This window comes from Artemia franciscana, chromosome 5, assembly GCF_032884065.1.
Source record: "Artemia franciscana chromosome 5, ASM3288406v1, whole genome shotgun sequence".
NCBI lineage: Eukaryota > Metazoa > Arthropoda > Branchiopoda > Anostraca > Artemiidae > Artemia > Artemia franciscana.
In genome coordinates this window covers 47,418,695-47,443,302 of record NC_088867.1, presented here as the reverse complement: position 1 = coordinate 47,443,302, position 24,608 = coordinate 47,418,695, and the positions used below count along the sequence as shown (strand labels likewise).

General features: G+C 35.0%; 2 protein-coding genes across 3 annotated transcripts in view; one reads left to right on the top strand and one right to left on the bottom strand.

Moving 5' to 3' along the window:
* The window catches only part of LOC136027508 (serine/threonine-protein kinase OSR1-like), a 92,910-nt gene extending 68,893 nt beyond the window's left edge, over nucleotides 1-24,017 (top strand). For both annotated transcript variants that reach the window (XM_065704823.1, XM_065704822.1), the window contains exons 7-11: nucleotides 652-871; nucleotides 3,224-3,301; nucleotides 7,022-7,152; nucleotides 10,770-10,953; nucleotides 19,135-24,017. In XM_065704823.1, coding sequence (XP_065560895.1) covers nucleotides 652-871; nucleotides 3,224-3,301; nucleotides 7,022-7,152; nucleotides 10,770-10,953; nucleotides 19,135-19,212 — 691 coding nt within the window. In that variant the 3' untranslated portion in view covers nucleotides 19,213-24,017. The remainder of the gene's footprint in view (nucleotides 1-651; nucleotides 872-3,223; nucleotides 3,302-7,021; nucleotides 7,153-10,769; nucleotides 10,954-19,134) is intronic.
* LOC136027507 (uncharacterized) lies at nucleotides 12,852-16,458 on the bottom strand. The gene is made up of 2 exons (XM_065704821.1): nucleotides 15,815-16,458; nucleotides 12,852-13,909 (listed from the first exon to the last, which is right to left on the bottom strand). Exons 1-2 carry the CDS (start codon nucleotides 16,062-16,064, stop codon nucleotides 12,912-12,914), a joined length of 1,248 nt encoding a protein of 415 aa, XP_065560893.1. The 5' UTR covers nucleotides 16,065-16,458; the 3' UTR covers nucleotides 12,852-12,911.
* Nucleotides 24,018-24,608: the final 591 nt, after the last annotated feature.

Genomic DNA, 24,608 nt, shown 5'->3' with positions numbered 1-24,608 from the left:
GTTACAGTTGTATCTGAAACAACTGAGTGAAAGTTACACTATATGAAATACAATATATGAAACAACTATATGAAAGTTACACTAACATTAAAAAATAGTTTAAAAACAACCCTACGCACGCATTTTTTCGCTATGTATTATGTTTCTGTGTACTTTATAAGTTGTTCTGTTGGTGATTTCCTTTTTTTTGCATACGGCCCTTGTGCGTTTGAAATTCAAGATCTATCTATACAACCATATATATATATATATATATATATATATATATATATATATATATATATATATATATATATATATATATATATACATATATATATATATATATATATATATATACATATATATATATATATATACATACATATATATATATATATATATATATATATATATATATATATATATATATATATATATATATATATATATATATATATAAACAAATCCCAAGAAGTAAAATAATCTTAATATTTATTAATTTACTGCCTAATATAAGGGATTTTTTTTTCCTTATCTTAAAGTGAAGCATCAAACGGGGGACCAAATAGAGAAGGCCGAAAATCTTCTTTTAGTGTTTTGATGTGAAAATGAATCATGTTCGGGTGTGGGTGTATTATTGACAGCTTAGATATACCGTTTTATTTATAGGCCAACTGCTACTGAGCTTCTCAAGCATCCTTTCTTCAAAAAGGCCAGGGACAAGAAATTCCTTCAAGAAACTCTTCTGTCAAATAGTCCTGGTTTAGAGTCGAGGTCTCAAAAAGCCAAAGTTAGTGGTCGAAATCCCCACAGTGGTAGGCTTCACCGTACAGAAGCTGGAAATTGGGTCTGGTCGTCAGATGAAGATTCAACTGATGATGAACAAGAGGTACAGCTTTTATAATAAAATAAAATGCTATTAAATCTGATTACAAACGTAATAAAACAAATTATAAAATGTAAAATTTGTAGAAAGTAAAATGTAGCATTGTAAAATTGTAATAATATAAAACATAATAAATTAAGATTTAGACCAATATTTGAAAAAAAGAAATTATCCGCAGTACAAAGGTGAAATGGAATAAAAAAGAACACCTATTTGTTATCTAGCTTTGCTTTTCAGTACTGAACTGATGCAATAAACAAAAAAATTAAATAAGTAAAATAATAAAATAAATTGTAAATTGTAAAATTTTTAGAAAGGAAAATATAGTATTGTAAAATTATAATAATATAAAACATAATAAAATAAAATTTAGACCACTATTTAAAAAGAAAAAATATCCGCAATACAAAGGTGAAATGGAATAAAAAAAAATGCATCTGTTATCTAGCGTTACTTTTCTGTACTGAACTGATGCAATAAACAGAAAAATTAGATGAGTAAAGTGAATACACTAAGTAAATAGGAAGTAAAGAATAAACAATAAGGAGCTAACATTTGCTTTTTCCATTATCAAACATGACCTTTCGCAAACATTTGCAGTGGAATTTTATGGTTCAAACATGTGTTTGTGTTGCAGTTGCCAGACACCAGCTCTGAAAACTCGGGATCAAGTTTGGGCGTCATCATCCCCCATCCCTCCCAAAAAAGGAAAATTACAGACTTACATTAATATTGGGGGGGGGGAATTCGTTAATTAGTATTTAAATCTGATGCTGGCTTTTAATAAGAGTTTAGTTATTATTTGGTTTGAGGACTACAAAGCTTTGTACTGGGGCGGCAAATTACTACCTCTCCTGCTAGGAAGTGTTTTTGCCTTACAGTAAGGAAAGAATTAGTCTTAGAATACTTAGAAGAAGTATAGAGAGAGATTTTTTTTTCGGTTTAACAGGTAAGGGCCAGTTTCAATGGTAGTCATTATTTAAACACTACGCCATCTATTTAGCAGTGGCTTAAGCAACTTCAGCATGGCTTTGTTCTATTTAACCAAATTCATGACTCGTATTGTAGGCACATTTTTTTCTCATAAATCATGTCAAGTCTTTATTGAAAATTTTCTTCGGGGGGGGGGGGGGGGTTGATGATGCAAAGGAACCGAGCAGGAATAATGCAATCTGTGCAAGTATTTGCACGACTCCCGTGTGTTTTAGTTGGTTTCTGTGCTACTGAACCTTTGCTTAAATGAGCCCCGTGCAAATTAACAAATTAAACTGAACCTTCGTGCAAAATTCTGTTTAACTCTACCAAGGTTGCAAAACAACCCTTAGATTAGGTTGAGTTGCCATGGGATTGAGTTAAATAAGGGTTTAATCGGACGGGGTTAAGTTGCATGGGAGCTGAGTTGCGCGAGGGTTCTCTTCAATTGGTTCAGTTATGTGCACACCATTTCAGCATGTTTCTTGAATTTCTGTTTACTCTGGGTAATTCTGATCTATCTTAGCATTGACTTAAAAAAAAAAATGCTACGTCATTATTTTAGACACAAAAATTAAGATATAGGAATGAAGTGGTCAATAAAGAAAGGATAGCACTAATTTTGGATCTTTTTGTTCAGCAATAAGAGCTATTATACTCATATAATAGTTAAAATACTCTATATTTATGTGTTTGGATTGGAGACCCCTGTTCTTTTGTTATTCAGAGTGTAAATCTGCTTTGTCTGATGAAGCACCGGTATGATTATTTAAATCATTGCCATAATTGGGATAATTATGAAAATGATTGCTTCTTAGACTCCCAACTAATTCAACAAATAAGTGCTATTATTTTTTTTTTTTGCGAGTTTTATACACCCTCCTGTTCTATCAAAACAAGTAAACTAGGCTTTCAGAAAAGCTCTGAGAAACAGTAAACGAAAAGGTAATGGAGGTTGTTTAGGTACCTTCATGCAGTGTCATGCAGAATAGTATTTCATTTCAGAATATAGTCTTTTAGATAATAAATAGTATAACAATTGTGTTTATCAGGGAGGGGAGGAATTAAGTTATTTATTTTTTGGAATAAGCTCGGCAGCTATAATTATATTAATTTTTCCGTTGATAAGGATTTAAATTAAACTAAATAAATAGAAAAGTAAATAAATTATATAACCAAAATGAAAACTGTAACCAATATCTCATCAAGCATTCTACCATAATAATAGGAATAATAATGATAAATAAAGAAAAACTACGACCCTTTTTCTAATAAATATTTTTTCAAATTACTTTTAAATAACCCAAGGTTCTCAGCCTCCCGAATGCTCTCTGGAATTGAGTTCCATACATGGTGTCCTGAAAATCAGTATTTAATTTCCAGGTATATGACACACAAAGACGGGCCAACGTTATCAACGACACTATTAAGAAGGGCTCTGAAGAAGCAAAGGCCATGCAGGTAAATTTTATTCTTCTTGTATTTGATATAAAGAAGTGAGCAATTGTAAAGTAGGGGCGGAATTTGCTATGGGGCGGGGGAGGTAACTGCCCCCTTCAGACCCAAGTTTGTCCCCCAGACCTCAGTTTAGCCCCCCCCCCCAGACTTCAGTTTAGAACCCCCCCCCCCCCCCCCAGCCGAAATTTAGTTTCTACAAAATTTTGTCAAAATTAGGATAAGCGTGCATAATTAAATTATCCAGAGAAACAGGTCAGTTTTCTTTAGTATATCTTTGTCTATATGGTAATACATGACTCAGTTTTCAGTGACATCTTCAATTGATGTGGGAAAATTGGCTCAAACTTAAACCGACTGGTTTGCATTTTCAAAAATGCGACTGGGAACCTATCAGTCGAATGTGATTTAAATATTTCTTTGGGTAAATCTGCCATCTATTGACGCCTGAAACAAATATTTTGGCTAAAACATGGCTTTTTTTCTTAAAATTGGATATGTGTCCGGTCCTTGGGGGTGGGAGAAATGGTGAATCAGCGTATGATTTACCACCATTTTTAATTTTTCAGGGTACTATTCCTTTCCCTTTACCTGTGTACAAGTAGACCTTAGGCCATTATAAATTTCCAAATTTAGCTTTATTGCTAGATATTTATAAATTTTAGTGTCTCGAGTTGGATGTTTTCTGTCGGCGCAATTTAGTTGTTAGTTTGTGATATGCAATGTTTTTTGTTAGATATAGTCTTAGAGTTATAATCCTTAGTGTTAGTATGTTAGTGTTACTAGCGCAAATATATTATTTCATTGTTTCTAACTGCCAGTGATTTATATATTACTACCTGAAGCTCGACAACTTTTGATACTGAAATTTGTAGATCGTAGTCGATCGTTTAAGAAAATACGGAAGGCTCTAAGTTGCAACACCGCTCTCTATACAGCGGTATATATATCCAAATAATCTAGATGCAATGTAAATGCTGAATACATCTACAAGTCATTAATTCTGCGATGTGCAGAATTAATGAATTATTTGTCACCAATTGAAGTTTGCAGCTGCTCCTATAGCAATTTATAGATCTTGTTTATCTACTTTTTAGTCGTCGCGAAGAAATTTAGGATGTATTGATTTTGCTAAAATCTGGCGGAGAAATTTCTTAGTCAATCTGTTTGGTAAATCCATTTCTGGCTTCAAGCTGGCTGATTGATTGCGGTATATGGCTGTTCAGATTTCTCTCCAAAATCTTTTCAAGTATTTTGATGGCGTATAAATTCAATTATTAAACCCATCCCCCACCCCCTCTCCCAAACAAAGAAATGACACTATCTGCAATGACACTTTTGGTGATGAGAAGATATTTGACAAGCAAGTTGTTTTGTCAGCTTTTGTTCTTCAACTAAAATCAGGAAAATTATCTGTGGTTAAATTTGATAAGGACTTGGCTGTTCTTGACAAGTGGACGATTACCAGCTGCTTGGGGGTTATCTTTTATCAGATAAGGAACGCACTACAGAAAAAGAGTCAACATAAATTGTATGATGATATTAAATTGACTAGTCCCGTTATTATGGCACTTGGTATCTACCAAGTGACATATAGCGATCGCAAATTCTGTCGGTCTGTCTGTCCCGGTTCTGCTACTTTAGGTACTTCCAGGTAAGCTAGGACGATGAAATTTGTCAGGCATATCAGGAACCAGACCAGATTAAATTAGAAATCGTCGTTTCCCCGATTCGACCATCTGGGGGGGGGGGGAGTGAGGGGACGGTTAAATCGCAGAAATCAGAAAAATAGGTATTTTTTAACTTTCGAACGGGTGATCGGATCTTAATGAAATTTGATGTTTGGAAAGATATCGTGTCTCGGAGTCCTTATTTTAAATCCCGACCAGGTCCGGTGACATTGCGGGGAGTTGGGGAAGGGGGAACCTAAAATCTTAGAAAACGCTTAGAGTGGAGGGATCAGGATGAAACTTGGTGGGAGAAATAATCACAAGTCCCAGATACGTGATTGACATAAACGGAACGGATCCGCTCTCTTTGGAAGAGTTGGGGGGAGGGTTAATTCTGAAAAACTAGAAAAAAATGAGGTATTTTTACCTTACGAAGGAGTGATCGGATCTTAATTAAGTTTAATGTTTGAAAGGATATAGTGTTTCAGAGCTTTTATTTTATATCCTGACTGGATCTAGCGACATCGCGGGGAGTTGGAGCGGGGAGTTTTAGGATTGGGACCTAAAATCTTGGAAAACGCTTAGAGTGGGGGGATCGGGATGAAATTTCGTAGGAAAATTAATCACAAGTCCTAGATACGTGATTGAAGTAACCGGAACGGATCCGCTCTCTTTGGGGGAGTTGGGGGGAAGGGTTAATTCTGAAAAATTAAAAAAATGAGGTATTTTTAACTTACGAAGGAGTGATCGGATCTTAATGAAATTTGATATTTGGAAGGATATCGTGTCTTAGAGCTCTTATTTTAAATACCGATCGGATCTGGTGACATTGGGGGGACCTAAAATCCTGGGAAACGCTTGGAGTGGAGGGATCAGGATGAAACTTGGTGGGAAGAATAAGCACAAGTCCAAGATAGGTGATTGACATAATTTGAACGGATAGCTGGGGGTTGTTAATTTGGAAAAATTAGAAAAAATGAGGCATTTTAACTTAAGAACGGGTGACCGGATCCTAATGAAATTCGATATTTAGAAGGAACTTATGTCTCAGAGTTCTTTTATCAAATCCCGACCAGATCTCTTGATATTGGAGGGAATTGGAGAGGGAAATTTGACCATCTGGGGGGCTGAAGGGAGAGGAAAAATTGAGGTGTTTTAACTTACGAGTGGGTAATTGGATCATAATGAATTTTGATATTCAGAAGGACCTCGTGACTCAGAGCTCTTATTTTAAATCCCGATCGGCATTAAGCTTCTGATTTTCCTTTTAAAGCAATCTATTGATTCTTATAATTTTGCCAGAGCTCATACCATATGAGCTCTTGGCTCTTCCGACCTCATCAAAAGTGCCATATGAGCTCTTAGCTGTTGTTTTTTGTTGCACTAATTTTTTTTTTTTAATGTCGTCTATTTTCTTAAAGCATCAAGGAAAGTAAAAAGGACTCTAGTTTTTTTTTGGTTAAGGGGAAATTTTCACAATATGCATGGATTTAAAATTTTGTAAAAATGGGGAATGTTTATAATGACAATGAACTCCATGTGCCGTTAGGTAGTAGCGGGTGTTAAATGTTGAAAAAGAGAAACGGGAGTAGAAATTAAAAAAAGCCGAAAATGCGCCAAACAGGATAAAGCTTAAGAAGGTGTGGCTTTCCTTTGAAGGTGTAGCCGCCTTTGAAATAAAGTAATTGTTGTCAAATTTAACTATTTAGTTTTTACTCTTTTTTTTCACTATTCGACAGGGCATCACTGACTAAAATTTGGTACTGTTCGTAAAATTTCGTAATCTTGAAATAACCAAAAAAAAATTCAAAATCATAGTTTTCATTTACGAACAGACCTAAGATGGGTCCGGGTGATGTCCTTCGTAAGAGGGTGGGGTACTAAATTAGAATAGGTATCCCCCCCCAAAAAAAAACATAAACTCAAATTTTGTTTACCGATATACAAAATGATTTAATGTGCAGACTGACATAATTACCTATAGGAAAGGAAATTGGTAATTTAAACAGTAAAAGGGATAAGATAGTTTAAATACGAATTTTTTGCTTTTTTTCAGTCGTTGAATGGTGGAATTCCTGATAGCGACGCCACAATTAATCGTGGAGGCGGAGGGGGCATTGGTGCTTACATCCCCTCTGACGATTCTTCTCCAGAGCCGGAATCAATCAGTTTCGTACTTCGAATGAGGTCAGTTTTTAGTATATTTAAGTGATAAGAGTGCAAACCTTAGGTGGGATCCTAAAACAAAACAAAAAAATCAATCTAATATACAGTAAGATAATGTAGTTTTACTTCTTTTTTTTTTCTGTCATTTTACTGTGTATCGATGGCTGTTTGATATAACAGTATTTTTAAGATAAAATAACTACAATTCTCTGTATCATGTGAAAAACTTTTTTTTTACTAATGGAGATCGTTATTACATAACTAATATATACAGAAAAAGAATTAAGCCCAGTATTCTGGGTGCGTATGGCTACTCCTAGAATACTGTACATTACACAAATGCATTGGGTTACCACCCTAACCTAACTTTCTATTTCAAAATAAATGTGATTTTGTCGCTATACTACAAATGAAGCTTTTGTAACCCCTTTTTAGTATTAAGTCCATCACCGGATGATGGGTAGAAAAATAATAACCTAAACCTAACTCAAATTCTTCATCGATTTTATCTGTGTTCTTACATACAAAGTCCAAGAATGTTGATACATCACTTGCCAAGTACAACTTACAATAAGTATTTTTAAGATGAAATAAGTACAGATCCCTATATGATGTTTTTTTTTATTTTTTGATTACAGATCTTTATTACATAACTAATACAAACAGAAAAAGCATGACGCCCAGTATTCTGGGCTTGTATGGTACTCCTACAATACTCTACATTACACATATGGATCGGCTTACCACACCTAACTTAACTTCGTATTTCAAAGTAAATGTGGATTTGTCGCTATACTACAAGTGAATCCCTTTAATGTATCTAACCTCTATGAAGAAGTAACCTCTAAACATGAAAATGTTGTCTTTACGCTTCTCAATTTCTATAGATATTATGTTGATAGTTTTTTTCTAAAGAAGCAACCTCTTTAATGTAACTAACCTCTATGAAGAAGTAACCTCAAAACATGAAAATTTTGTCATTTACGATTCTCAATTTGTATAGATATAATGTTGATACTTTTTTTCTAAAGAACAACTTCTTTAGCGTCCCTAACCTCTTACAACGGGAAACTTCTATAACTACGAAATTTTGTCCTTCAACTTCCCAACATGCATGGTTATGATGGTGATATTATGTTGAAAGTACTTGAGCGTATCTAACCCAATAGCCTCAGGTCCCCTCTAAAAATGCGAAAATGCTGTCATTCAGCCCAGCCGCTAGAATTGCATGGATACCATGTTGAAATGTGGTTGTCTTGTAAAGAAGTAATGCTCCTAGAATTAAAAAAAAAATTCTTCCTTCTGGTACTGCATGCCTTTAAAAAGCAATATGCTGGCACACGCACGAACGCAAGGGATGATCTCTGGGCTTGTGCTTGTCCCAAAGTGTCAAATTTTTGCAGTTTCCTTCATATTTTTACCCATAAACAAGAGCTAAGAGCTCATATGGCACTTGTGACGAGGTCGGAAGAGCCGAGAGCTCATATGGTACGAGGTCGGAAGAGCCAAGAGCTCATTTGGACGAGGTCGGAAGAGCCAAGAGCCAAGAGCTCATTTGGCACTTGTGAGAAGGTCAGAACCTAAAGTTAAACTTTATAGCACAAGATCCTTCTAAATATCAAATTTCATTAAGATCTGGTCACCCTTTCGTAAGTTACAAATACCTCAATTTTCAAAATTACCTCCCCCCTCCCAATTCCACCAAAGAGAGCAGATCCGGTCCAGTTATGTCAGTCACGTATCTTAGACAGGTTTCTATTCTTCCCATCCAGTTTCATCCTGATCTCACCGCTTTAAGTATTTTCTAAGATTTCCGGTCCCCCCAACTGCCCCCCCCCCCCCAATTACGTTTGATCCGGTTGAGATTTAAAAAAAGATATCAGAGTTACGAGGTCCTTCTGAATATGAAGTTTCATGAAGATCCGATCACTCCTTCGTAAGTTAAAAATACGTTATTTTTCTTATTTTTCAGAATTACCCCCCCCCCCCGCAATTGAGCGGATCCGTTCCAATTATGTAAATTACGTATGCAAGACTTTTGCTTATTTTTCCAACCAAGTTTCATCCCAATCCTTCCAATCTAAGGGTTTCCCATCATTTTAGGTCTCCCCACCCCAAACTTCCCCCAATGTCACCAGATCCGGTCAGGATTTAAAATAAGAGCTTTGAGCCACGATATCCTTCTAAAAATCAAATTTCATGGAGATCCAATCACCCATTCGTAAGTTAAAAATACCTCATTTTTTCTAATTTTTCAGAATTAACCCCCCCCCCCCCCCCAACTACCCAAAAGAGAGCGGATCCGTTCCGTTTATGTCAATCATCTATCTAGGACTTGTGTTTATTTTTCCCACCATGTTTCATCCCGATCCCTCCACTCTAAGTGTTTTCCAAGTTTTAGGTTTCCCCCTCCCAACTCCCCGCCCCCATCACCAGATCCGGTCGGGATTTAAAATAAGAGCTCTAAGACACGATATCCTTCTAAACATCAAATTTCATTGAGATCCGATCACCCGTTCGTAAGTTGAAAATACCTCATTTTTCTAATTTTTAAGACTTACTCCCCCCCCCCTCCCAACTACCCCAAAGAGAGCAAATAAGTTCCGATTATGTCAATCATGTATCTGGGACTTGCGCTTATTTTTCCCATCAAGTTTCATCCCGATCCCTCTACTCTAAGTGTTTTCCAAGATTTTAGGTTTCCCCCCTCCAACTCCCCCCAATGTCATCAGACCCAGTCGGGATTTAAAATAAGAGCTCTGAGACACAATATCATTCCAAACATCAAATTTCATTAAGATCCAATCACCCGCTCATAAGTTAAAAATACTTCATTTTTTCTATTTTTCCGAATTAACCGGCCCCTTCTCCCCCCCCCCCCCCAGATGGTCAAATCGGGAAAACGACTATTTCTAATTTAATCTGGTCCGGTCCCTGATACGCTTGCCAAATTTCATCGTCCTAGCTTACCTGGAAGTGCCTAAAGTAGCAAAACCGGGACTTTAGGTTTTCCCCCTCCAACTCCCCCCAATGTCATCAGATCCGGTCGGGATTAAAAATAAGAGCTCTAGAACACAATATCATTTCAAACATCAAATTTCATTAAGATCCAAATACCCGCTGATAAGTTAAAAATACTTCATTTTTTCTATTTTTTGCGAATTAACCGGGCCCCCACTCCCCCCAGATGGTCAAATCGGGAAAACGACTATTTCTAATTTAATCTGGTCCGGTCCCTGATACGCTTGCCAAATTTCATCGTCCTAGCTTACCTGGAAGTGCCTAAAGTAGCAAAACCGGGACCGACAGACCGACAGACAGACCGACAGAATTGGCGACTGCTATATGTCACTTGGTTAATACCAAGTGCCATAAAAAGGGAATTTAACTTCTTATTTCACCCCCTCGCTCAGCTAGGAATGAATTATTGTGCACCGACATGTATTTCCTTGTACAAAAAATAGTAATGTTACTAAAATTTTAATTGTGTATGTTATAGGTTCTTACGTTCTGTGGATTTTTTGTTTCTATGGCTTCCTTAGCCCTGTGTGTAATTTTTGATTATTGTTTTGCTCTAATTTTTTAATAAAAAAAAAAATGGTTTTGATTTTGAAGTTCTGATTTTTTGTTTATTTCAGGAACAAGGTAAAAGAATTAAATGACATCCGATTTGATTTTGCCCCAAACAAGGATACAGCGGATGGTATTGCATCGGAATTAGTTGGCGCTGGGCTTGTAGACGGCAAGGATATGGTTCTAGTTGCGGCTAATTTACAGAAATTAATTGGACAGCCAAATATGAAGACAGTCAAATTCCCCATTGTAAGTATATTCTTGGATATAAATATATATCTACTATGTATATATATATATATATATATATATATATATATATATATATATATATATATATATATATATATATATATATATATATATATATATATATATATATATATATATATATGTATATATATTTTACCATTTATATAGGTGAAGTGAAGTTGATTTAACGATCCCAAACAGCAGCTCATAGATACCATTTTTTTAACAAATCTCTTCTTAAATTCACCAGATCGTTGCATCTAAAAAGAAATGTCCAAATCTTTCCTCAAAATACCTCGTAGTGGGCAAGTTTATTTTCGATCTGAAAAATTAAGACCATTCCAATTTATTACTAGTGGTACTAGTGAATCCGAATTTTTATATGCTTAATTAGTATATTTAACTTAAAATAATGTTTGTCGCCAAAACTTTGTTCCGCACTCCTGTGGAAAAATAAATTAATCTATATAGTACAACATTGAGAATAAATTTGAAAACTCGTTCAACAAAACAAATATATAATGACAGAGTAAAAAAAGAAAAGGGAAGAAGGAGAAAAGGCACAAAAAGGAGCAGAAAACCTATACAAGCAGACAAGGGCGTATCAGGGATTTTTGTTGTACAAAAATCCCTCTTTTGACATAAATCCTTTTGTGTTTCTTTTGCATAATTGCCAAGGCTTTTCTGTCAACATCTAAAAACAAAATTTAGGTTATGTTGGTGTAAACGAGAAAAAAATTTTTGGGGGCGAGAAGAAGGGGGGAATTTCAAATAGGCGCAGAAAAATGGGTGAATTAAAATTAATAACTTCATTTTGTATTGCACAACCTGAACATGTCCTATTTTAGCTGCGAATGTTGCATTTCATTCAAGTTATGGGCGTATCGAAAGACAAATGAAAATTTATTTTAATAAATCGGATTATATAATACGGATTATTTTGAGCACCGTCATCTTGACGTATGTCAAACATTAAGCTGTACGAAAAATATGGTTCTATCCTGCTTTCTAGGGCTCTAATAAAAGATTGTCTAGATTGTCCTTTTTGGCTGACCCTGTTGGTCATTAGGAATTGTTTAAGGGAAAATGGAACTTTCGGTGAGGGTTTAAAGAGGGATTGAGGAGGAAAGTGCTAGCTTTGCTGACTCAAAGGTGGCTTACTGCTGCAATAAGTTGTTAGTATTAATGTAGAACATTTTTAGTGTGGATATAAAATTTTGTATATAATGTGGATACAAAATTTTTAGAAAATTAATAAAGCAGAAAAATATTTAAAAAAAATATGTTGTTGATCAAAATTTACTTTAATAAAGATTCCTTGGCACCCTATAACTTAATTCATTATCCGTGCCTTCATTTCATCAGCTCTTTTTTTTAGTATCTGATTCTCGCCTGCCTTCATTTTTTGTACGCAAGCGCTCATAGAATAAACTTAAATAAACTTGGAATTTATTCAAAGAAGTACCAAGAATTTATAAATTAAACGAAAACTTACCAAGTTTGAAGTTTGATTGTAATTCTACTCCAAAGAAGGAGCGCCAGCGTAGCTGAGAGTTCAACTGAGATAGACGGGTGCAATCGCATCAATTGACCAAACCAAACCAGTGTTTTAAAGTCGTTGTAGTATGCGGTGGTTAAGCTCATGATGAAACGCTGAGAGTTCAACGGGAAGGGAAATTGGGAGGGCAGTTGAACTCTCAGCTACGCTGGCGCTCCTTCTTTGGAGTAGAATTACAATCAAACTTCAAACTTGGTAAGTTTTCGTTTAATTTATAAATTCTACTCCAATAGGAGCGCCTTAGCTTCGCCTCGAGTTAAACTGAGATTTTAAAGTTCAGCATGAGCTAAACCAACACTAATGACCAATAATAGCCCTATTCAATAAAAAGAGGCCGCTGTACAAAATTTCATTTATAGTAAAATAATTCAAATATAACAGAATGCGATGAGTGACTTCAAAAAACAGATAACTGTTTTTCACTTTCAATTGGTTTATTATAAAACCTTGCAAACGTTTTAGCATTTGTCCAGCCTACATATCTTATGATTTGGTCAACATCAACTCCTCTTGCTTTAAGGTGGGACGTTGAGGCAGACCGTGTGCTATGAGCACCGTAAACACTGGTATCTATACCTGCAAGAAATAATACTTCTTTTATCCATCTAGAAATAGATGACTTGGACGCAGCGGTATAAGGCTTACGATATGTAAGAAAAAGTGCGTCGTCTCTATTCAGGTATAACGTCATTCTAATATACCTAGCTAAGTGCGTCACCGGACAAAGGGACGACTCTTGAAAAGGTCGAAATTTAACTACTGATTTGTGGTTTCCCGGTTTCGTTGTTTTTAATAGCACATTAATTTGAAAATCAAAACTTCCATCGTCATTATTTATCATATTATTAAGTGACAAACTGGCCAACAACTGAACTCTTTCACAAGCCGATAGAATCAATAAAACCGCTAATTTTTGTGTTAGTGTCTTTAATTTAAGGTTTTCGATATCCCAAACTGGCAATCTAAATAGATCGAATACACATTTTACATCCCAAATACTAGAAATCTTGGGTAGGCTAGGCCTGCTATTAAAGACACCTCTCATGAATTTCTTAGTGATGTGATTACTGCCTAACTGAAGGCTTGGTAAAATTGCGGATAAAGCACTCTTCGCAGTATTAATAGCACTGTATCCAACACCTGAGTAAAACAGTTCCGTAAGAAAGGTCAAAGTCTCCGGTACAGTTGCCTCCAAGGCCTGGATTGTGTTTCTTCCACAAAAGTCGATCCATTTTTCAATGTAAACCCTGTACTGACGCTTAGTTGAATCCCGCCATCCATCCATGATAATATCGACTGTGGAAGGAGAATATCCTTGGTGGTGAAGCCCTTGCCGGAGACGACACAAGCCGCTAGGCGTAACGTTTTGGACAATGGATGGTGTAAGGTCGGTTTCTGTGGAAGAGACAAAGTAAAAGTATCATTTGGTAAAAGTATAGGACTTCCTATTAAGAGCTTTAATAGTAAGGGATACCAAACTTGTGTGGTCCAGTTTGGGAAAATCAAAATACCAGTTGCCTGATCTGTCTCTACCTTCTGAAGGGTCCTCAGAAGTAAGCTAAATGGGGGAAAAGCATAAAAGAAATGAGTCTCCCAACTCATTGCAAATGCATCTACGAAAAAACATTCTGGATCTGGTTTCCAAGAAACAAATGGTTTAATCTGAAAATTTAATCTGGTTGCAAACAGATCAATATCTATCGACTGACATACCAACGAATTCAAAATAACGAATATTCTAGAATTCAATTTCCATTCTTTTTCATTATCAAATTTTCGAGATGCTTTATCCGCGATATTAGCAACTCCTGGCACATGCTCTGCAGATATCCACCCTTTATCCTGCAATACTAACTGCCAGATCCTATTTGCGAAATAGTTATACAATTGAGATTTTGTTCCTCCCATTTTTATTTATATAAGCTACTGTGGTTATATTATCTGAACGCAGCCTGACATGAATGCCCTTAATATCCTGAGCAAAACACTTTAATCCCAGATAAACGGCCTTCGTTTCTAAAACATTGATGTCAAATCCCTTCTGTTCTGAGGACCATTCGCCTGTGGCTGTTTTCATGGAATATTCATCCACGAGTGCCCAGCCTAATTTGGATGCATCACTACACAAATATTTGTCAATTGACCTAGGTTCAATTGCTTTAGACGCATGGTTGGCAATGTTCAACCACCAATGCAATTCGGAAATTACATCGGATGTTAAAGTTAGCCTAGCCGCAAAATCACCCTTCGCGTGCTTTAGTGCTTGAATTTTCAATGATTCCGCTTTCCGGTAATATAAAGGCCCTAATTCCACTGCTGGGAAGGTTGAAACAAGAACACCTAGAGTTTCGGCCAAATTTTGAATCGTAGTCGATTTTTGACGGAGAACTTTTGAAACTGAATCTAGAACCTTTTCAATTTTTCTTTCCGGCAGGGAAATATACATTAATCGCGAATCTAATAAAAAACCCAGAAATTCTATTCTTTGACTTGGAATGAGAACAGACTTCCCCGGGTGAATTACAAACCCCAGCCCTGACAGTAATTTCACTGTTTCATAGACATTGTTTTGACATTCTAAAACTGACCTTCCCAGAAGAAGGGTATCGTCTAGATAAACAATTGACATATAACCTTTTCGTCGAAGAAGGGAGAAAACGGGTTTCATAAGTTTCGTGAGAACCCTTGGGGCAGATGATAAGCCGTTTGGCATACATGTGAAAGCATAATAACAATCTACTTCAAAACAAAGCCATAATTGATACTCAAAATCAACAGGGCATGAATAATAAAAGTCAACAAGGTCAACAGAGGCCATATAACAATTTTTTGTCATTAAAAGAACCGCAGACTGAACACTTTCCATTTTAAAATGGTAATATTTAATACTTTCGTTTAATTTTTTAAGATTCAAAATAAACAGAGAAGACCCATCTTTCTTTGGGACCGTAAAAACGGGAGAAACACAAAGTATTCCTTTTATTCTGAACTCAGGTACTTTAATAATAACTCCTTTATGCAATAAAATATAAACTTCTTTTCGTATAGCCTGCATTTCTTCAGGCGTAAAACTTTTGTTTTTTGTTACCAAAGCTTTTAATGGTCTTTTCTCGAATTCAATCTTATAGCCTGAAGCCACAATATTCAAAATATTCAAATCACTTGTTATTGATTGCCATTTTGAGATAAACTTACTAATTCTCCCTGCTTTAAAATTATCAACCAAATGTTTGGACTGCCTATTGAAATTTACAACAAAATCATAAAACTCAAGGTCAGGGTATGTTAAATGGTACATACCACCTATTTGCGATCCCTTTTCTGAAAGTTCTGGAATTTCGACCTCTCCTGACGGTCCTGGTTCTGCTTTTTTCGATAGAATGGACGGGGAGCCTCGTTCTGCCATCGGCGATAACGGTAGGCCCCCCCTTGCACGTTTTTTGGTCTTCCAAATGATTTTTTCAAATCCGCCACGGATTTGGCTTTGGACGTTGTTTTTGCAACATCTTTGCCAAAAAGAAACTCCGTGACTTTGACTTCGGGAGCGCATAAAGCGGATGCCACCATGGGATCTGGGCTCAACTCGAATTTCATCGCATGGCGTCTTTTTAGACTTAAATCATAATTGGTGAGGCCAAGCATGTGAACTGCATCTGTTAGGTTTTTAACAACCTTTTCTTTGATATGCTCATTTTCGAGTTCAAGAACATCATTTACTGCCTCTAAAACACAAAAGGTTGAGTGAACAATTGTCCGCTGCACTTGAAGTGCCTTAGCATCCCTCTGTTTAGCACGTGCTGAGAGAGTGGCCCAAATCTCACTATTCACCTTGGGAACAACAATTTTATCTGTATTCGCAGGCCTAGGGTGGCGCTCAAATAAATCTTTTAGCTTCCCTATTTCCAAAGGCTCGGAGAAAGCTCTATTTGCAACTTTGGCAAGTTTTTTATGCATCTTGGGACCCTCTTTGTTACCAGAACGTTCCTCAGAAATCTTTTTGAATAGAGAGTCATTTGACGTGTTTTCTTTTAATCTTTTACCTTTTCGCTTTTCCGGAGAAGCCTTCCGCTTTTTTTCATGGATTTTTACGGGGCTCACAGAGCCAGTTCTTATGGTTCTAGAACCTATTTGTGGGCTCCGAGAGCTAGATTTGTCATTCCTAGAACTAATTTGAGGGCTCCGAGAGCCATATCGAGCATGAGTTTGAAACTCTGGGCTCCGAGAGCCACTATTTGTTCTATGATCACTATCACTCTCACTTGAGAGTATTCTGCGACGCGAATGAGCTTTATTTCGCCTTCCACGTTCATAATCTTCATCAACTAAACTGTCCAATAGTCCAATCACTATTTCACTGTCACTCATTATTTAATTTGGTCTGAATCAAAGCGAATGCGAACGTCAACTGGTTTGGTTTGGTCAATTGAGGCGATTGCACCCGTCTATCTCAGTTTAACTCGAGGCGAAGCTAAGGCGCTCCTATTGGAGTAGAATAAAATGCAACGAATGTTAAATCCGTTTAACATTCGTAACGAATCTTAGGTTTATTACCGGTTAGAAAGTGGTTCTTTCTTAAAATGATTTTCTTTCCGGTTAGTTTTATGTCTCCGTGATGTGGTTCTGGATAAAACCCCACCCCGTATCGGCCCTGATTTGGTCATTGTATTCTGACCTTTTGGTTCCAGTCACCTTTTACTCTTTAAATGGTTAATTAATTTAAAAGTGCAGCTAGTAAAGAAGTGTTGTTTCTGGGTGTGTTTCGATTCTGCTTTCTGCCTAATCAAGAGTTTTCCAACTTAATAACATTGACCTTTTGCTAAGTTGGTTGAAGCCGAATAAAATATTTTTTATTCTTTGTTTTTGGAAAAGAATGAATTTTTTTCTGTCTATGTTGTGTAAGAGTGGCCAATTTAATTACGTGCAATTAATTGCCAAATAATAGCGTAGTTAAAATTGTAAAGTTGTTGTGCTTAAGAACCATTATGGATGTCATAACTTTGATTCTATTATTTTAATTGACAATAACATGTTGTCATTTTATAACATCTATAACTTGAGTGTGGCTGAAACAAAATATATAAAAATATCGTATCCATGTGAATAAATCTCAGGTGGCAACCCTGGCCTTAACTATACTTATCAACGCTAAAATTGTTAATAGGTATGTCTATCTATTATCTGTCCACGCGTCATTCCTAGGGCAATAGAACCAAGGTAGATAGTCATAGATAGTGATAGAACCTGTAGCTTTCCAAGTCTTTGGTTAAATGGCACGAGTAAACGACGAGAGTAAATGTGCCTCTCTTATTGGACTAATATTTGTTTGCTATCTTTTAGCAACACATTTACGACAGTAGCTTGTCCCTACTATAAATAGTCATAAACAGAGACGTAAAGTGTAAAAGGGAGATACTTAAAGTGTATTGAGGAATAAACGTTTATTAATCGGTTAAAAGCTGTTTCTGCTATGAAAGCAAAGTAAAATTGTGGGCTTAACAAAAGATGTGTCTATCCTAATAAATTGATGGTACATTTATACCCGTTATATGTTAATATAGTTTTTGTACTGATTTCTTGTGAAGTAAAAATCATTTTTTGAAATACATTAATATCCTCCTACATAATGCAGTTTCCTACTGTTTTTAGTGCCAAAAATCAAGTATAGAAGAGGTTGCTCTCGTTATTTTTTTTTTTTTGGGGGGGGGGTCATGATACTAGTCCAAAGCAAATAATTTAATGGAAAAGACTGGAATCATCCGTTGTAACAATAAATACAAATTTTTACCGATTTTTGTATTAGTCCACAATAAACTTGCAATTCTAATCCTAAGTAATAATGTTAACTATTCTCAAGTTTTGGCCATTTTCTCCTAAGAACGAATTATTCTGGGAAACATAAGAAACATTAAATAGCGAATTATTTAAGTTTTCATTTATATATAAGCTGATATCTATGAGGTAACGTGTTGGCCTCTAAGTTCAACTAGACTTGAATCGAAAAAGTACATGCTATTCAGCTCTTTTTTTAACATTGAAATTTTATTTTTTTTAGTACTTGGTGGGCTAAGGTTTGTGTCTTATCTGCTATTTTTTGTATGTTATTGTTCTATTCTCCAGCGACTTTATGCTTAAAAACCACAATTTTGCTACTAGTCGATAGGGAGATTAAGTTATGTCATTTTATTTAACTATGTTTTCGAAATATACTTTTAATTTTTTTTTCTTTTTATGGCAAAAACGCATTGGAAAAGTTGCAAAAAACCTACAAAAATAGGAAAAGTTTCTTGTTCCTAAAAGCAAATTTAGACTATTCTTTAAGAAAATGATTAAGTCGCCACACAAATATTCCATGGAATGAAAGGAGGAATTCGTGCTTTTTGTCAAGTTTTATTAAAAAAAAAATCCTTAATTTTTTTTTTTGCAAAAAAACGGATCCTGTACTTGTCAGAAATCAAAGAGGTCCATTCTCTAGTGTTTTCTGGTTATCATCAAATTTCTTTCTATTTTGATCGTATGTAGCTTACATGTAGATTATCTTAATACCCCTTTCAAACTTTTTTTGTAGTGGAAAGTGCTTTTTAGAAAGATTTTATAGTGTTTTCTTTTTTTCTCTTTTTCAGAGCACAACACTTGAGCCTTTAGAAATACCAGACGAACGGACATTGGTTGGATTTGCTCAGCTAAGCTTAGCAGATTAGAAAAAATTAGTGTGCAATTTTAGCTCAGTTTTATAGTTTGTATGTTGTTCAGTGTTTCGTACCTTTTTTTCCCTGTTGAATTAATGTTTCCTTATGCATTGTGACATAAGTGTGTGATACAGCGACGTTCCATTGTTTTTTCGGTTTATGGACGATTTCGTCTCAGCGGTAAAATGAGATTGACGGTAAAATCCGATGGGTGGCATTGTGACATAAGTGTGTGATACAGCGACGTTCCATTGTCTTTTCGGTTTATTTAATTAGTTTGTATTGGTGAAATCGCATGGACGATTTCGTCTCAGCGGTAAAATGAGATTAACGGTAAAATCCGATGGGTGGTATAGTGTGTTTATTTTTTACCTTGGCAAAAAAGAAAAGATATGCAATAATTATTTTGAGAAATTTAGAAAATATATTGATCAGAAATCGAGAGAAACTGTTTTACAGATACTAATATTGTTTGAATGAAAAGTACTACGTAGAGACTAATATATGTCGGGGGGAAGTGGGTTGAAGGTCTTATTTGAATCCTACGGCCTCTAGTACCCTATAATTGGTCCGTTTGTACATATGATTAAAGATCTTCTTACAAAGTACTCTTTTGAAAGATACCTACCTAAGGGAGGAGACGCTTGAAAACTGGTTTTGTTCGGCACCCTTCGTCTATCTGCAACTGATTCTCTGAAGGTATTCCATCAAAGCCATATATTGATTCCTTCGAACGAAAGTCTAATAGAGGCTTACGGCTTAGTGATTAAATTGGGTAAAAAAACGCAACTAAACTTGAGCTCGTAGTTTGTGTATCCATGATGGCGAGTGAAAAGGTATAATGGTTTGACGAAAAATACAAGTTCTGAATTTTGTTCTTACATGCCACTCATATCCTTTCTTTAGTGAGAAGAGGAGGGGTAGGACTTACTGAAGAATCTCCGTAAGTCATCTTTGTCTCTTAGTTTAATGTAATTAGTAAACATTTGAAAATTGCACCATATTTTCGAAAAGTAAAAAATGGATGTTAAACTAATTCGGCTATTTTGAATAAAATCTCTAAAACTAATACCGAATAAAAACAATAAAAATAATAAACAAGTTAGTAGTAAAATAAAAGTTATTTAGGTTTGAAATTTTTTGGGGTTCAAAATCATGAAAACGGAACAACTTAAAACTACAAGAAAAGTTTTTTTTTTAGCTCTCTTCCCTCCATCTACATCTTCCCCTGACATCTACATTTTCAGACCACGTCGGTCTATGCTGTTAGCTTATTCTTTAATTCTGTAGACATTTGTCTGTTTATTGCTGATAGCATTGACTCTATTTTTATCTTTGCTTTTTATTTTACATCACAAACACTTCCAACGCACTAGTCAATAGAACTGTATTTGTATGCTTAACTATTTTTTATATATTATATCTAGGTGAAGGAAATACTAACTGAGGTTATGGTTTAATTTGGCCTCTTTCTAAATAATATTTGTTGTTTATACTAATCAGTTGTAAATGACGAAGGTTCATTACTTAACAGGGGAACAGTGGGGAAATTAGCTACTCTATTATTGTTAAGGCTATTCAAGTTTACATAGCTGTAGACTAAAGCTTGTTTGTGAATTACCTGGTCACTTGATTTTTTCTATAACAAGATGTCCTAGTCATGAGTCCTGTGGAACTCCATGAACCCTTGAATACGTGGTTCGTGGAAATTTGCCCCTTTTTTGGAGAAAAGTCAGCCAAACCTTTGGTCAAGACATTAAAATAGTTAAAAGGCGTTTAACTGTTTAATAAATTGAAATAATTTATTTATATGTAATTTTTCACAATTGTTTGGGGTTAAGAATTGTCCCTCCCCCAGCCTTGTTATGGCTTTTACAATATTAGTATACGGGGTGGGGAAGGAACGGGGAGGGATTAGATCTGGGGTGGGGAAGATCTGAAATCAGTTAGTTTCAGTTTCTTATTCGTAGAAAACACAGATTAAAAAATCTAGAACATCACGTACTATGTCTATTCCATTTTCCCTTTTAATTATATGTCATTCATTGAAAATCTATGCTGTCATTGTTTAGGGGCATTTTGGTTTTAATTGCAAGATATGTTTTAAAATATATCTTTAAAAATTATGCACAATGTTGTAAGAACCTGGAGCACTTCAGTGAACCTGTTTCTGCTCACTATATAAAAATTTCAAAGTTGTAACAGGCACGGTTATATCAAGTTGAATGATCGCCGAGCGTATGAAGTAAGAAAAAAAAAACTTTGGACATTAAAAATATTCATCTAGAAAATCATCTAGATTTCTATTGAAAGCCTTCCTCCGCGAGGACGGGGGTTCGGTTTCTGATGTCGCTGGCTATTTAATTCGGAACAGGTGTCAGCGGTGTGACTCTAAGTTCAGCCAGAGTCGATCCAGCTATGAATGGGTTCCTGGGGGGGGGGGAAAAGCGACGGATGAGTTGCCCCCAACCATATATTGCACTTCAGGCCGAAGGCAGAGAATCAGGAGATTGGTACCTGCGCTACACTGACCATTGGTCATCATTCGAGAAAGCTTTTTATTTCTATTTAGAATTAATGGGAAATTTAAGTTTTGCCTTTTTTTCAATGTTTTCATTTCGCATTTGTTTGAAATGTTGATAAATTCTAAAATAGAAAATTCATGAATATTTTTGTTGCTGAAAATAGAAATCATTTGAGTATTGCTAAGTCGAACAAGGTATTTTTTTTTTCAAAAAGAAAGATTTAATCATCCACACTTTATTTTAACGTAATTATATTAATGTAGTTATGGTAATTATATATGTTGATATTATTAATGTATTAATATGTAAAAAATGGTTGTCTTTTCATATAATTATGCATTACATACAATTTATATAATATTATTATTATATATAGAACAGATTCAATATCATATAGAAATATTTCCTCTATCGGTAGCTTTTTTTTTTAATTCGCGTAAGGATTAAGATTCTTGTTTTCAGCTGTTAGGTTTAACGTTCAATTTTGAGCGCATTCAGACTTAGTAATGTAGTCAATATATGTAGGTAATACTAGATACGTTATATCGATTTTTGAGGACTGTATTGCTAGCCTTTCTTGATTCGCCGAAGAATTGTTCCTGTTTGTGTATTTATTTCTTGTGTAAAAGTAATTTTAACGTCTGTTGCCATCTAGTTAAAATGAATGCTGGCGCTTGTTTCTGGAATACCATTTAAGATGGTAGAGGGATTTAAAAACTTAAATTAAGTAAAACTAAAAAAGGTCAGTGGTTCGTTGATTATGCTTTTAAACGGTTTGTGTAGTTTATCTTCGTGTTTTTCTGCTTTCTGGAAATGGTTTTTTCTTTTTTTGTTTCTTGATTTGTTTGGTAATTCTTTATTTTATCATTAATCTGTTGTTGTTGTTTTTTTTCTTATGACAAAAAATATAATGAAAAAAAAAAAACTGAGAAAACGGGGGTAATATTAGCCAGTGGACAGAAAATACCAGAAAAAGATAAAAGTATATATTTCGGAAAGTACCTTCGCTAAGCCGTGCTCAGTTCTAAAAAAAAAAAAAAAAAAAAAAAAAAAAAAAAAAAAAAAAAAAAAAATAGCTAGAATAAATGAAAGAGCATTGACCAATTAGATTGGGCAGGAATTTTCTGCCTAACGTCTGACTTAGCTTGCTTACTAACCCGATTTTCGTTAGCAGTGCAGGCAGATGATCTTGATTTGAACTGAATAAACATGTTATTTAATCAATTAATTCGAGAGTTTAAAATAGCAAGGTCATCGAAATATAAATATTTTTTACCCTCCAGATTTTTCTTAGATCCATTCATACCTGAAAGATTTACTCATATTTTTCCTTTGTTTTTCAAAGCTATTAAGTCCTCACGGGAATGCCACGTTCTCGTATTCTCGTCTCTGTTGCCACGTCGAACCGTAAAAATTAGTCGGATTTGACAACATGCTTATCAATAAAAATTCAAATAAGAACAATTTGTTGATTCTCAATGATAACTACGTCTTCAAAGGTTCTTTACCTGTTAATGTGCTGCGTAGTTAGCAGTAACCTGCTAAACCTTCTAAAAAAAATTCAGTTTTATCATCCAACGTTTCTTTTAAAAGGTCCAAAAATTTCTTAATGTGTGGCAGGGATGAAAGTGAACAAAATTTTGTCCTACGGTGACGCAGTGGGTTTGACTTTAGCCTGGTAACACGGAACCCAGAAATCGAATCTTGCTGTGAGAGCCGAAACCGAATTTCCAGAGCTGCTTTTAGATTTTTTTTTTTTCTGAAATATTCTGTAATTAACTAGTGCAATCTTCATAACCTTAGAAAAAATGTTTGTAAAATTGAAATCTAAATGAAGCTTAAAATTTTTATTTTTAACATAAATAAATCCTTACGACAGCCCTGCTGATGACGATTGAACTTTTCTATATATGCTGCCTTTCTCATTGTATTATGCCTTTTTATTATTGAGGAAGGAATAGATCGTAATTTACAATCTGTGTTTATTCTTTATTACCTCGTCAAAAATGAGAGTAAAGGAATAAGTTGTACTGAATTTGATTTTCTGTTTTGCGTCCAGAAATGAGTGTCAGAAATCGTATTGACAGAATTGAATCTAGGCGGAAACCCTGTCAATGACGTTGGAATTACTTGTCTTTATATGCTGCCTGTTTTATTTAAGGAAAGGTGTGCTTTTATGAAGAGTAAATAAATTGTGATTTAGTGCCTGTTTTTGATCCTTCGCAGTTTTTTTTTTTTTCTGAATTACCTTGTCAAAAATGAGAGTAAAGGAATAAATCACGCTTCATTCGATTCCTGTTTTGTATTGCTAGAACTATGTGTTCACAGGTTGGCGTCTGTTATTTGTTGTAAGGTTAATGGTGTAATGGTGTAATGGTGTAAAGTTAATAAGGTTAAGAACTATGTGTTCACAGGTTGGCGTCTGTTATTTGTTGTAAGGTTCCAAGACATAAATGGTGAAAAATAGAATATGAAAAAAAGTTGTTTTCTTGCTATTAATAATTTCTCTTTCTTAAACAAATAGGAGATTTTTGATAAATGGGCAAGACAGGTGTAACCAGGATTTTCACAGTTCAAGAAAAATAAAGCTAGATTTTCTTTTAATCTGACTGTTAGATGGCCCTTGATTAAAAAAAAAAATAGCCGTCGACATTTCTATGTTGTGGCTTCCACCGCTAGACAGAAGAATGGCCCTCCCCTTTGCATGATATAAAAAGTTTAATGTTCGACTTTGACCTTGGATTTAATAGAGTATCATAAAAACGAGCTTATAAGAATAAACTAACGCCAAGGCCATATTCAAAAAGGGGTTTCAACCGTTCCCCCACCCCGAAATGTTTTCCGACTCGTAAAAATGTAAAAAAAAAAACAACAACACATAAA